Consider the following 14186-nt stretch of genomic DNA (forward strand, 5'->3'; position numbering starts at 1 on the left):
GCCTTGAAAAGCAAGGGATTTTCAATGTGAACATTTAGAGCGTCCTTATCATTTGCCTTACCGCACTCCAAGAGCCTTTAAATGGCCCCCATCCTATTTATAACTTTTCACAATTCGAAATTGCCCTAACATCAACTAACCGCCAAAACTTTCTGATCCAAGAGAGTAGTGGCCTTTATCTTGCCAGTATCTGCAGTAGTTATCGTAAATAATCAGGCATGTTTAAAGGAAGTATTTGATTTATCCAATCTAGAATAGATTTCGAGTATCCCTCCAACCAGTACAAGCGCCCCTAGCGTCTAGCAGTTCGTAGTGACCGACGCCAGTCGATGTTCATATTCGGATTCTGAGATATATCTTCTACGGTATTGACAATAAGCCGGTACACTCCGTGCAAGCTAGGCATCGACCTATTGTTAAAGCGACTGGGGATTTTGCTCATGACTGGTTGCGGACAACGCAAGAGAATCAGGTACCAGAACTGTGCAAATAGCAAAACTCTCAGCATGGTTATAAATTCGATGGCAAGTATTACCACCAAAAAAGCCATGGTTTTCGTGGATCATGTATTTCTATACACCAACAGTGATATCTTCAACGCCGTCTTCGTCGATATCAACGGTAATGGGTAGGTGAGTGAACGCCGGTGTCGATAGTATTGGAGCAGGAATAGCCAAGGACTTCAGACAACTATTTGAAACAGCATATGTGAGACGATAGATTTTTGTGAGCATGGAATTTTCATGGGCTTCAAGACAATGACCACATGTGCAGCGAATAATCTGTTGCTCCAATGTTTATGAGGTAAGTTGATGTCAACATTTGAATTGATACTGAACTGGTGTCAGTATAAATATATTGATAGTTCTAAATTTAACAGTAGGATCGATTCTCATAAACTCGTTAACACTCCTGAATCATGACTTAGACAGCCGAAAGCAGCATTGATCAATTCTGTACAATATATCCCCCTCGAAGAAAAAGAAAAAATCGCGAAGACAGCCGCCAACACAAGCGTGGTATCATATATCATATCAACGCATTACAACACAAAAGCAAGACATAAGTAACAAAACAAAGCTGTCAATTGGTTAGTTCCCCCCACGACCCATTCGTTCAATCGAACTCATAATTCCGCTCCGCCCAGGAGTCGGCATGGCGATGCCGGAGCGAGCGCTGCCGCTGTTTTGCCGCGCATGATACATTCCCAGGCGGCTTTTCTTTTCAATGCCTGATGAAGGCGGCCGGATACCACTCAGGCCGCTGCTGCTGCTAGAAATGGTACGGCTGATGCTACGTTTGAGTACAGCTGGCTCCGGGTCTGCTTCTAATTCGATCGTAACACCGTTGCCTAGGTCGGCTTCTTGAAGAGTGACTTCATGTTCGCTCACAAGAGAGTTGGAGGAGTGTGTTGAGGAGACTGATGGTTCTCGCGAACCTGGAATGGATTGTAATTGTTGACCTTGTTGCATAGCAAGCCATTCGTCTACGGCTGCAACCAGTTCACCTTTCTCGGCACGCTCAATCTTGAGTTCGGAATGCAATTGCTCATTATTCTGTTTCACGGAGGCGATTTGTTGCTCGAGACCCTTGATTTGAGCGCCAAGTACCTTGTTCTCAGCCTCTAGCTCTTCATTGTCACGACCGAGCACACTGACATTGGCGTGTATAGGTCCAGACATGGAGGCATCGCGCTCAGTCTTCAGACGCTCAATCTCTTCCGCGGCTTCCTTATGCTTGTTCTCAGCCTCGCGCACGCGCTTCTCCCACCGTGATTCGTAGCTCTTTTTCAGAGCAGCAACTTTATTCTCGTGCTTACCCTTGTACAGGGTGTGAAGCTCACGAGCAACCCGCTCCACCGCTTCTTGAACCTCCTTGGCTGATTGCTCGGCGGTAATCATCCCGGAGATATCAGCACCAGCTGGTGGTCCGGCCACAGTGGAGGGGGCTTTGCGAGCAGCATCAAGTTGGCTTTCCAGCTCTACGATTCTCCCTTCAAGCTCTTCTCTATGTTTCTCGGCTTCCTCGCTCCGTCTCGTCATACGTTCTCGCTCCCGTTCTCCCTCAATAATCTCTGACCTAACTTCGCGTAGAACGGTATCCATTTCCTTGCCACGACGTTCCCATTCTGCCTGCTCAACCTCCAAGGCCTCTTTGCGGATAGCTTCGTTACGAACTTCCTCAAGCGCTTCTGCAACTCGACGCTCTGCATCTGCGACAGCTTGCTTTAGGCTTCCCACTTCGGCTTCCTTGCCACTGACTGTAGCTTTAAGTGAAGATATCTCTGACAAGAATCCAGATTTGAGGGACTCCAATTCACGAGGGGTGATAGAAGGTATAGACATCGGTGTTGCGGGGGCGGAAGGTCAAAGTCAAGCAAGTTGTACTTTGTAGGGGAACGCATCGATTCGCGTGGTTTTAGAGGCGATCTTCGGCGGGGAGAAATCGAAGCTCGGCTGTTTGAAGTTGAAAAACGTTGCGATACTCGACGGAAATAGTTGATGGAGTCATTAAAATCCAGAAGATCTGGGTTTTCTTCCTGGCCAAGAGGACCTCTCTTCCGCGGCGTGGGCGAGTAATCGCTGTGGTCAGCGGCTCGTCTTCTCACAGTAGTGGGTGTGGATGTCTTCGACCGCCGTGAGGAGGGAGAATCTCGTATGCTCGTGGAGTTATCCATAATGTCACCCACTTTCTTTGTTGGCGACCCTCGCAATTTCGAGAACAAAGTCATGTCCACGTTAGGCACCGCAGAAAACGTGCTGAAGCATGTATCATCCATAGGGTCATTCTCGTGATGTTCATTCATGCCATGGGACTCAGTAGCAAGCAATGCATCATCATCTGGCTCCAAGCCATCACGGGAGGAAGGATGCGCTACTGTGCTCATTTCTTCGTTGTGTCTGTCTTCCATCATGCTACTGCCGATTTCGTGACGAGGAGACTTTTCTGCGTGATAATGAACGGTGCTATAATCATCCAAGTCTAATGGCCTATTGTTCATGACGGTGTGAGATTCAAATCTCTCTTCTGTTTCTTGGTATGTCCTCTCGGAAGTCATATCATCGTGACGGCCGTCATCTGACCTGTCTTCTTCATCCACATAAACCTCAGGCACGGCATTCCTCAGGCTTTTATTACGCAACGGAGAGGTAGTCATTGCTCGCAGCTTCTCCATATCGACTGTATCATCTCGTGCATCAAACTGGAATGGTGAGCTTGGCGGGCCAGCATTCAGATCCTCCGTCGCGTCGTCCACTCCAGTATATTGACTGCGAGCCGTCGAGTATTTTGACTCGTAGTAGTCATCGTCATCATAATTCTCATCATAGGAATACAGTGTACGTTTGGGAGGGTTCGGCGAGGCGTTTTCCTTTTCGTTATCTGTGGCCATGATCTCGTCAATTCCTCGACGACGCACTGTAGACGGCGGAGCGATGGGGGAATGCATGCGAGCGTTGCCAGATGCTGGCGACAAGGGAGAAAGTGGTTGTGTCATGACTGACAGAATGTGCTCTGTTTGTTGTGAGTGTTCGCAGAAGCAGAGTTCTGTGTTGACAGTCAGTAAGCCAATTATTGTTGTACCCGTTGCCGGGTAAACAAAGCTAGGTCCAATGCGGAACCCAATCCCGCGACCTGCGTTCGTGGGAATTGGCCAATCAGAGACGAGAACGGATGGCCTACAATTATCGCAGTTTGTCCATATTTGTTTAGGTCGCTGAGTAGAGAGGCTATTCTATACTGATACAACGGACTGAATGGACTAAGCTTCCTTGACACTTTTCTCCACCTCCGCCCGGACATCATACTCAGCCACCCCTCTAAACTGCTTCGACATAACTGAAGGAAACCAGCCCATAATCCACATGAAAATATACATTGTATATTCCTCCACAACAGACATATTTCTCTTCGAGTTCTGCATCTTGCGTGCGTGATCCAGAATCTGCTTGACATGTGGTTTTCTCAGAGCTACGTACTTCTTAGAAGCTGCGGCAATGGCTGTTTTCTCCGTCATAATCTGCGTTTCGAGTGGATTTCCGTAGGCCGCATGTAATTCGTGTGCAAGAAACAGAGTTAAGGCCTCAACATCCTCAAACGCCTGCGACGAGCCCTGTCCCGAGGTCGAGGGTAATGCATGTGCCGCATCGCCTACCAAGACAACCCCATCCCGTTCCCATGTAGGAATCTCCGGGGCAGTCCATGTTGGATAGACGTTCTCTATTTTGAGGTTCTTGTCTCTAATAATTTCCCTTACAACGGGGTCTTTCCAGGAAGCATGTCGCGTTTGTAGCTCTCTTATGACCGATTCGCGATCAATGTTGCGCGGGTCCTGCGGGCATTCCTCCATGGCATAGGTTGACCACCATGCTAATTGATCACCTGGTTCGGATACATCGTAGACGGAGCCACGAGCAGGAGAGGATAAGGAGCTAGTATCCGGAAAGTATCCGAAGAATCCATTGCCACCAAAGACCAGATTCATGCAGCCTTTATCAATATGCCGCCGGAGAGTTGGTGTTATTGGTATAAAACCCCCAATTCCTACCAAACCTCTAGATTTTTATTAGCCTGAATACGGTTTTCAATGAAAGATTTCGAACATACTCATATTGATGAGGATATATGTCACCTTTCACTTCCGGAAACACCGCTTTTTTAGTCGTGCTCTTCAGTCCGTCCGCCCCAATGACAAGGTCTGCTTCAACTGGAGCACTGCCATCTGCGAACCTAATAATGTTTCGCCCATCGGATTTTGCAATGACCTCAGAAATTCGTTTATTTATAATAATGTCGTCTGGGACTCGAATACGAAGGCATCGCCAGAGCATGTGGCGACTGATCGCCACGGTATTGGCGGTCTTTTGACTTTCTCCGTTGGCAGAAGTGACCAAAGCCTGCGAAGTGATTTGGGCTAAAACACTTCCATTCTTGCTTTTCATACTATACGTTGATACAGCGTAACCATTTGAGACAATTTCTTTCACTATCTCAGGATCTAGACGCTTCAAGACATTGATACCGTTGGGGCCAATACCTAAGGCACCACCAACAATTAAGGTCGATGAATGAAGATTGGTTGAAGATCGCTGCTCGGATGTTGTATCTTTATGGGTATCGTGTGCTTCGTATATGGTATAGGTGTGGTCTGAAGCTGGATGAGACGGGCGAGGAAGATGCTTCGTGAGGGAGAGGTATGCCGACAGGCCGGAGATACCAGCGCCAATTATGACTATCTTCATGATGAAAAAATCAGTATTAGATATACCAATTGATATCCTTGGTCTCTAGTGGCCTCTCAAAAAAGCGTTCAAATAAACACTGAAGAATAGTATAAAAGTCAGATCAGTCCGTGCAAATGGTGGTGAGAAGGTATATTATATTTTAAGACCAAATGACCAAGGTTTAGCCAAACATGCAAGTATAAATTTTGATGCCTGGACAGTTCAAGTGGTCTTAGGCAAATTCGACAAGTCGTGATCGTACTCCATATCACTGTGGCAATGAAATGAGACCAAAGCTGGGTGCAGCTCGTATCCCGGTCGCCTTTCATTGGCTCTCATAGTGGATTGGGCCGCCTACGGTTTTCCCAGAACGGAACATTGAAAAGTGAATTTGTAGGCATCCATTTTTCACTGAGATTTATCGTTTCATATGATTGCTTTATTTTTTCTTTTCTTTTTTTTACTATAATAAATATTATGAACTTACAAGCCCGTTGCATCAAACTCTCTATTGTATCTACCTCAATTTTCATCATGTTAAGCATAGAAAGCTAGTGCTCATTTGGACACCAGTCTGCCTGAATACTCATGGGTAACTATGTAAGAATATAATAATACAGAAATAAGGAGGACTAATCCTAGGACGAAATGGCCTTAGCGTCTTTAAGCCTTCAATTTAGAGAACTGATAATGCCCCACGTTGATCGACTAATTAATTATTCACGGCCAATCCCCCCGCTCACCAGATTGTAAACGTCAGCCTCCATTGCAGGAGGTGCAACTCACGCACTTCACTGGCAAGTTCAAATGTAGTGATGCCCCCGCATTTCAGTAAAGGCTGCTCGCCTTGCCGTGCGCGCAAAGTCAAGGTACTACACCTCCTCGTGCTGCCTCTATTACACCTCCCCGGGAACTGAATTGTCGCTAGTGTGACGAGCATCGCCCATCGTGCCGGCGATGCATTCGACGTGGTGACCTTTGTTCGGGTTATCGTGACCCTGTATCGCTGCTCTTCCGGGATGAAACCGAAAAGGCACAAAAGCTGTCCATGCGCCGCCGTGCCTCGATGCAGAACTTTTCGAGCTCTAGTTCGTCGAGCCAAGACTCCCCTGTCACCGTAACCTCCCAAACCACACAATCGTCTGCACACGACCATACCAGCCTCTCATCTGTAGAGGTATCCGACTTCAACCTCGACAAGCTTTATCCCTGGGTCAAAGCGACTCCAACTGCTCTAGAGTCTTCTATAGAAGAACAGGCAGTATCCCAATTTTTGAGAAGTATGTTATGTACCCCTGTAATCAAGCTTCGCTGCCAGGCTTTCTTGAGTATCTCCCATGTCTATTCGAAGAAGTGAATACAGATAGGAGGGTGGCGCTGCGGTGGGCGGTTTATGCTACCTCCTATGCAAGTATGTCCAATGATCAAGACAGCGAAGCTCTCGGCGATAAAGCGCTTCACTGTTATGGGCAAGCTTTGTCCACTCTGGTAGAGGCTTTAGCAAAACCTGAAGGGAAAGCGGATGATTATATTCTGATGACAGTCGTTATACTAGACCTGTTTGAGGTAGGTCCTTTTACCTTCGATTTTGTTTCATCCAGTAACTAATTAAATTGCTAGGCCATCCATCTGAAGAACCCGCTATCTCGGGGGTCGCACGCCCAAGGAATGGCTCAGATTCTCCGTCTTCGTGGACATGACCAGTTCTACGACCCACGTAGTTGGAGTTTATTCCGTCTCGCCCATCATCGTATTGTAAGTCTCATATATATTCTTCCGGCGATGAACTAAGAAATGTTCTCTAGCAAAAACAACAGCTGGCGTTTAGCCAGGAGCCGCTCCCAGAATCCATAGACTGGTTCAACTCTCTCAATGAAATGCTACCCTACGTCCAAAACGAGAAGGACAACTTAGAGATAAGTAAAACCTGCAAGCGTGCGCGAGATCTCCGCCAACGCCTAGATAATACCGACTTCCCCATTACTGAGGTCTTAGACATGGTAGAGGAAATTCAACAGCTTGACCGAACGACCGAGTCATGGCGAGATGGACCACAGTGGAAGTACAAAATTATCCACCGGTCTGATGTTATAGGCGATAAACAGACGATAGCAGTTCTCAACCTTCCCGAATTCATCCAGCTTCACCGCGACGTTTGGATAGCGTATGAGTGGAACTATCATCGAACAGCCCGGATTCTCCTTCACGAGCAGCTCTTACGCTGTCTCCACCGACTCGATGATAGGTATCCAGATTGTTCAGAAAATTTGCAAAAGGCTCTAGAAGCATTCAAGCGAGATTCTGTAGAAACTGTACGAGCTCTAGCGGATGCCGTGCTGGCCACTGTCCCGCAATCCTTAGGTGATATTGATCATGAAGGTCGCGCGTCTGGAACATCTACATGTAATGCTGTGGGAGCATACTTTCTCTTATGGTCTATAAAAGTGGTGAAGAGAACACCATCTGCCACTGTCCAGCAAAATGCTTTTGCGCAGGATATCTTTGACCGGATTCGGGAATGCACAGGGATGAAGTCAAGTTTAGGCCACTTAAGTAACATTTAACTGGCTACATCATGTTCTATCATTATCAAAAAAAAAAGGCAATCCATTCCTCCAAGTGTCTTGGTTGCATTCAAAAAGTCGTTCCTCATTCATTTCTTTGGAATCACAGTCTCCTCCAACGCTGTTCCGTTATCGAGCACAATCTTTTGGCTGCCTACCATGACACACAACAGCCGACAGACGCTTTGCGAACGATTGATCCATTCATGGTTGACCCCCTTCTGGACGATATATTCACCCGCCTTGACCGTCTTTTCCTCTCCACTATCCAATCTCAGAACAATCTCTCCGGACATGACGGCGATATAATCGAGCGACAAAGTCCGGTGCAATGGGGCCCTGCCGTTGGGAGGAATATCCGTGGTGCAGAACAGGACTCCGTTCGGGGGGCATCGAGGAAGCGTGTTTGCGAGATTTGGGGGATCATTGATATTTGACACTGGGACTGAAAGCCGGGAGTGGAATCTTGAAAAGCCACTTCCTTGCGGTCCGAAGGGTTTGAAAGGCGTGATCTGCTCGTCCCTAGAGAAGACGGATGCACCATCCTTGGTGTGTGTAGTCACGACCAAGCGAGGTGAAGGTAGTTCATTGACAGAGGCCATATTCAATCACAGATGGAAGTAATTTCAGCAAGATTTTCTTTGTAAACGAAGAGGCTTTGGTTTTCGGTTGGAAGAATGTAGTGATTTCAGGAATTTTCGACAGGGTTTCAAGCAGATTTTATACTTGATTGCGCTGATCTAGGTGACCATATAAGAAGCATCATAACACATAAGTCTTGTTCGATTTCGTAAACGCGAAAGCCGATCTCGTGCCCCATACCATATCAAGTAGACGGTGCGAGCCTCCAACTTGGGTGCACGAGACATATCGGCCATTTCTTAATTCCGAGAGAGGTTCTGTCTAAACTCTTTTCAAAATTTATAGGGTTTAATCCATGATCTGATCATTTCTTTAGAGGCTTACGGAGCGATTGATATGCTGACACCGACACCGAATGGACGCGGCGTCCGTGCAGGGGAGTAACCCTCGCGCGGATTACTTCTTTAGGAATAGCCCCGATTTTACCTTGGATTTGGACTATTTATGTCAAACTTTATTCCACTACGCTAAAGGGCTTCGGCCTCTAGCCCTAGTATACGTACGGTGCAGATTCAGTTCGATAATTTAGTTGCAAAATTGCTGCCGAGTTGCATGAACTGAGATATTATAATTAACCCTACATAAGCAGCCCCAATTCTCCTCTTTCCTTCCCACCATGTTTACACCTTTTATAATTAATCTTCTTCCTTTCGTGCTCTTTTCTCATATCATTTCGATGGTCTTGGGCGTTTCGGTTCGGAGTGCCGGTTCCTGAAATGGATGATCCTAATAGTGACATCGAATTCTATGATAGTTCCCTGGGCCAGGTAGAATGATATTTACATGGAGCTCCTGACATTTTAAACCAGAAATATTATGCAGACATTTATCCTCTCGTGTGACATCAATATGTACGGAGGTAAGAAGAGTAAGAATCGAAGCATTAATTTCCTATAGTGCAACAATACAGTAATTCTAAATTTAGCTACATTGGACCCCTGCCCCTGCATGGGTTTTGTTTTTTAGCCCTGCATTTTTCTTCGCTCACGAGCCTGGTGGCAAACACTCTTGAACCTCGCATACACAACATTTATAAATCTACATCCTTTGATAACTCATTTCAATACTACCCATCTGAAGCGGATACTCTTGTGGCCCTGAATATATCTCAATTTTACTCCCTTTTTAAGGGTTCAGGCAGGTATCTCCTCCAGATCGAGACTAGCCCTAAAACTCCCAATACGGCAAAAATACAGGCAGCGGTGAAGATCGAGATGACAACTCTTACCTAATACTGAAAAAACACCTGGACGCGATAAATGATGGTTTTTTTCTGCTCGCGGGTCAAGGGCCACCAGGTAGTAGCCGGCTCAAAGTTTGGATCAAACTTACAGCTGCATATATTGAACAATGCAGGATCAAAGCCAACTGTGGTATTTTCTTGAGTGATCAAAAAGACAATATTTGATGGATTTGTTAAGTATTTTATTTTTTATTTTCATAGGAGACTCTACATCGATTCTTGGCTGGTCCTGATTGTAATCTATATTTATATTTATGGCTCAGCCTATAGGCTGGGACTTGCACAGAAGCTGAAATCATTATGAGGAAAGGACGATTGATTGGAAAAGCCCGATTCCTATGACTCATGGTGGACTAAACAACTGATATGTCGACTTCTACAACACATGCAGGCTGGTTGTAAGCGAAAACCGTCAATTGTGGCCTCTCATTGACTAGTCCCGTTGTCAATATGATCCCTCATATTTTTGCTAAATTCCGCGCTCAGAATATCTTTTGAGCTTAAATATTTGAATCAATACATGTACCTATCCAGTGACGATATAAAATTTCAGGCATATTGATATCTCATAGACTCTATATATAATGAAAGGAATCAAGCTATACTCGCAGCTTCCAACTTGGGCCATTGATGCGTCTGATTGCACGTGGCCTCACGCGATGACTGTCGGACAAGCTGCATGTGAGAATGGCCCCTTGACCATCTGATTTGCTGGTCCATCCTCCGAGCTTTGCGGGGTCCAATCCGAATGGCCGAATCTCCGAGCTGGCGGAGTTAAACTGTACAACAGCATTATTTTAGTGCTACCTTTCAATTCTAGATATATGTAGCTTCAGATTTAGCGGGCGTTGTTAAACAGTTGAAAACGCGATTCCGACCAAGGCCATTAATGTACATTGTAATAATTATATTCTTTTCTCCTATCCGACTCTCTCGGCGAGTAATCAACTGACGGCGGCATCCCGGACGTAAGAGCGGGGTTAACGGCCCGTCTGATTAATCACAATCATGTAGGATTAGCCAACAGGTGAGGAACAACGCTACATGTGCCGAGTATCCGTCCATTTATTTTCTTTGATCTCATGGCGTTCAATCTTTCCCTCTTTCCCTCTCTAATCGTCCGTGATGGAGTCCATTGTGCGTATATTCTCCAAACCGGTCAATAAACCTTACCGCACGACAAAACTTCAAGATGAAGTACCTCCTTTTCTCGACGAAAATGGCCATGTCGCCTTCGCTCCTGGGGATATCGAGAACCCACGTAACTGGTCAACAGGCCGCCGTACAATAATCACAATTACGACCGTTTTACTCGTCTTGAACGCAACGGCTGCCTCCAGCGCACCAAGCGGTTGTTTGGGGTCTATCTCAGAACATTTCGGCGTGTCGATTGAGGCAGGAGGGCTCACAATAACGCTTTTCTTGCTTGGCTATTGTGCTGGTCCGCTACTCTTTGCTCCGCTGAGCGAGTTTTATGGTCGTCGGTGGATCTTCTATATCACCTTCTTACTTTATCTCGCCTTCAATTTTCTCTGCGCCTTCGCTCCTAATTTCGGGAGCTTGCTCGTTGGCCGGTTTTTCACTGGCACATTCATCTCGGCCCCGTTGAGTAATGGTCCTGGGGTTTTGGCCGACCTATGGAATCCTCTTGAACGCGCCAACGCAATGGCCGGCTTCTCGGTGATGGTATGGGTAGGTCCAGCTCTCGGCCCAGTTATCGCAGGTTTCCTCGAGGTGGACAAAGACTGGCGTTGGATTTTCTATGTCATTCTTTGGCTTGGGGGAGGATCGGCGATTTTGATGCTGACGATTCCCGAAACATATGCCCCCACGATTCTCTACATCAAGGCAAAACGAATTCGCAAGGCACGTATCCCTGGATATGAGAATATCAAGGCCGCGGTTGAAGAAGGCGATAGGACGCTCGTTGGCATCTATAAAGTAGCTCTTACTCGACCGTGGATTATCCTTTTCGATCCCATCTCCTTTTTATGTGCCATTTACATGGCCGTCGTCTATACTTTGCTCTACATGCTTTTCAGTATTTATCCGATTGTATTCCAAGAGAGACGTGGGTGGAACGCTGGAGTGGGCGAATTGCCGTTACTTGGCACCGTTGTAGGTGCATGGTTTGGTGGCCTGGTTGTTATGGTCGACACTAGGATTCGCCAAAAGAAAATCGAGAGAGGCGAAATAAAGATGGAAGACGCAACTCCCGAAGATCGGTTGCCACTAGCAATGATCGGTGGCATTACCTTTGCCGCATCCATGTTCTGGTTTGCATGGTCAGCTGAATATATGTGAGTCTCTAAATTCTTGATATAAATTGAAACCTTCAACCTGACTCAAAGTTCAGCCATGTTCATTGGACAGTTCCTACAATCGCCGGTGGTGTACTTTCAGCCTCTATGTTACTCATTTTCGTCTCGTACCTGAACTACCTCGTGGATGTCTACATGATGTATGCAGCCTCTGCTATTGCAGCAAACACCATTGCCCGCTCTGCCTGTGGCGCAGCAGCACCACTTTTCACTAATCAAATGTTTACCGCGCTGGGCGTCGGAGGGGGTGGAAGTTTGATCGGCGGTGTGGCTGCTGCTTTGGCTGTTAGCCCTTTTCTCTTTTACAAGTACGGAAAGCAGATCAGGATACGGAGCAAATTCGCACCTACGCAGGAGAAGCGTGAGCAGCAGATAGTCGACGAGGAGGATGGTCCTCAAGGGAAAGATTGAATGGTCTAAAAGCTGCCAATACAATGAATATTTAAGTAATAAAAACTAGTATTTATCATAATACTCCAGATATCCCACTGCCAGGTCGATTCCATGATACGAGTAAGTAGCGTTCATCGAGACGACTTCAATATCAACACCATAATGTTGATTGGCTCGGTGCCACATGCCCATGCATTCTTTACGGAAGAGATCTATTATGTATTACTAGCTCTAGACAATAATAATATATGTAACAACGTGGAACATCCGTTTAAGGAAGCCTCAGGACTAGTGCAAGATCTATGTTTAAGAACTGCATCGGACCAATCAAGTTCTTACTATAAGCGCCGAGCCACATGAAAGAAGGATATAAACCACGACATCACTGTTCCAATTCGTCTCTTATTATTAACTCTCCACCATTAAGCTACGACTTCTTTTATTCCTTACTTCTAACTTGCAATTGCGCCTACTCTGATATCAATGTCTGTTATTTAACAGTATGCCCATTCCATTGTATTTTCTTTTTCAACACCGTTAACAAAGTCCTTGCTGACCCCTGTCAATTAGAAATCTTACTGGAGGAATAGTCTATTTGGACGTGGATTTTCCTCGGGTTTCATTTGATGTACATTTGCAATTGCTGCCCCAGTCTTCGACTTATTTTATGCCTTTACTTCCGGATGAGAGTATCAAAACCATCGCTAGGCGCCGAATCCGCTTTCCCGGTGAAGATTCTGATGTATTCACCGAACTTATACACTGGATCTATCGTAGAGAATTCTCCAGCATGTCGTCCTTTCAGGAAACTCTATTCTTATTTAAGCTCTGGATACCAGCTGGCAGATTCGAGATGCTCGACATGCAGAACTCGATGATGTCAGCCATCTTGGAAACCATCCTTGCAAATCCTGAGACGTCCTTACTAATTACAGCAATCGATCATGTATACTCTCACACACTGCGTGGGTAGGTGTTGCGGCTCTTAGTAGGAGATATATATATTATCTACGAAATATTTCTCAAGCCCCGTTCTTATCGGAAAAGCGTCGCCTTCCGCGGGTATTTTTGGAGGATGTGTGTCTTTCCTCTATCTGGAAAAAGGCCATAATAGATACAGAAATCAATAAGCCTCTTGGCGTCAAAGAGCGCTACAGCTTCTTCCCTGTTAACGACACCACGGGGGTTGCGCAACCTGCATCACCCGCCCAAAAAGAGAATCGAGAACTTAGATGTCCTGCATCTCGTCATGTCTTATCCTTCATTTTCGTTACCAAACGATACACCGGACTCGGATGCGGTGAATCCCATCCAGAGAATGCCATCTCTCAGTATATGGGTCGGCTGCAAGTCTAGGACCCCGAAGATTTAGAATTATCAGTATAGCAGCACTAATGACGCAAAAGTTTTATTTGATCAGAATCAAAACGGAGAACCAAGTTTTCTAAGGGTTAGCTAGATCTATGTTATGAAGATCTTTAGGTTACCTTAACGATACAGAATCAGTGCTCGGCTGATACTGTTGAATCCAAGATATTGTTTGGCGTTATGTTATTTGAAAAACCTCTTGGAAAATATGCAAGACTTGTTAAAGGGACACCGAATTGGAAACTAATGAACCGATGATTTCAAGTAGCTAGGGAAGCAGTCGCTGTTGTTTTGAACTCCATCAATATCGTGCCCTCTATGCACCAGTTGACATTTTTTTATAAAAAATATATCTATTTAGCTTTCTAATGCTAGGCCCAGACCATTATTGCTGCCGTTGTTTTTTACATACACCAAGCCCCGTTAATTTCTA

The 14186-nt window shown here is 45.8% G+C and overlaps 6 protein-coding genes across 6 annotated transcripts; 3 read left to right on the forward strand and 3 right to left on the reverse strand.

Moving 5' to 3' along the window:
- Positions 1-809: 809 nt before the first annotated feature.
- On the reverse strand, positions 810-3527 carry BGW36DRAFT_389400 (uncharacterized protein). Its single transcript, XM_046217347.1, has 2 exons — positions 2311-3527; positions 810-2284 (listed from the first exon to the last, which is right to left on the reverse strand). Exons 1-2 carry the CDS (start codon positions 3494-3496, stop codon positions 1092-1094), a joined length of 2379 nt encoding a protein of 792 aa, XP_046067028.1. The 5' UTR covers positions 3497-3527; the 3' UTR covers positions 810-1091.
- A 233-nt stretch (positions 3528-3760) lies between these two features.
- Positions 3761-5240, reverse strand: BGW36DRAFT_306426 (uncharacterized protein; the record flags this gene model as incomplete). Its single annotated transcript, XM_046212149.1, has 2 exons — positions 3761-4553; positions 4606-5240. The coding sequence occupies 2 exons, from the start codon at positions 5238-5240 to the stop codon at positions 3761-3763; spliced, it is 1428 nt and encodes a 475-aa protein (XP_046067029.1).
- Positions 5241-6037: 797 nt separating this feature from the next.
- Positions 6038-7831, forward strand: BGW36DRAFT_440155 (uncharacterized protein; the record flags this gene model as incomplete). The annotated part of the gene is made up of 5 exons (XM_046221526.1): positions 6038-6091; positions 6151-6502; positions 6529-6788; positions 6843-6977; positions 7028-7831. The coding sequence occupies 5 exons, from the start codon at positions 6038-6040 to the stop codon at positions 7784-7786; spliced, it is 1560 nt and encodes a 519-aa protein (XP_046067030.1). The 3' UTR covers positions 7787-7831.
- BGW36DRAFT_60391 (uncharacterized protein) lies at positions 7832-8738 on the reverse strand. The gene has a single exon (XM_046222465.1). The coding sequence runs from the start codon at positions 8386-8388 to the stop codon at positions 7876-7878; it is 513 nt and encodes a 170-aa protein (XP_046067031.1). The 5' UTR covers positions 8389-8738; the 3' UTR covers positions 7832-7875.
- A 2612-nt stretch (positions 8739-11350) lies between these two features.
- Positions 11351-12709, forward strand: BGW36DRAFT_389406 (major facilitator superfamily domain-containing protein). Its single transcript, XM_046217348.1, has 2 exons — positions 11351-11971; positions 12028-12709. Exons 1-2 carry the CDS (start codon positions 11355-11357, stop codon positions 12401-12403), a joined length of 993 nt encoding a protein of 330 aa, XP_046067032.1. The 5' UTR covers positions 11351-11354; the 3' UTR covers positions 12404-12709.
- Positions 12710-12806: 97 nt separating this feature from the next.
- On the forward strand, positions 12807-13436 carry BGW36DRAFT_389408 (uncharacterized protein). The gene is made up of 2 exons (XM_046217349.1): positions 12807-12885; positions 12956-13436. Exon 2 carries the CDS (start codon positions 13053-13055, stop codon positions 13356-13358), a length of 306 nt encoding a protein of 101 aa, XP_046067033.1. The 5' UTR covers positions 12807-12885; positions 12956-13052; the 3' UTR covers positions 13359-13436.
- The last annotated feature ends 750 nt before the right edge of the window (positions 13437-14186 follow it).

Source organism: Talaromyces proteolyticus, assembly GCF_021365285.1.
Source record: "Talaromyces proteolyticus strain PMI_201 chromosome Unknown BGW36scaffold_13, whole genome shotgun sequence".
NCBI classification, from domain to species: Eukaryota; Fungi; Ascomycota; class Eurotiomycetes; order Eurotiales; family Trichocomaceae; genus Talaromyces; species Talaromyces proteolyticus.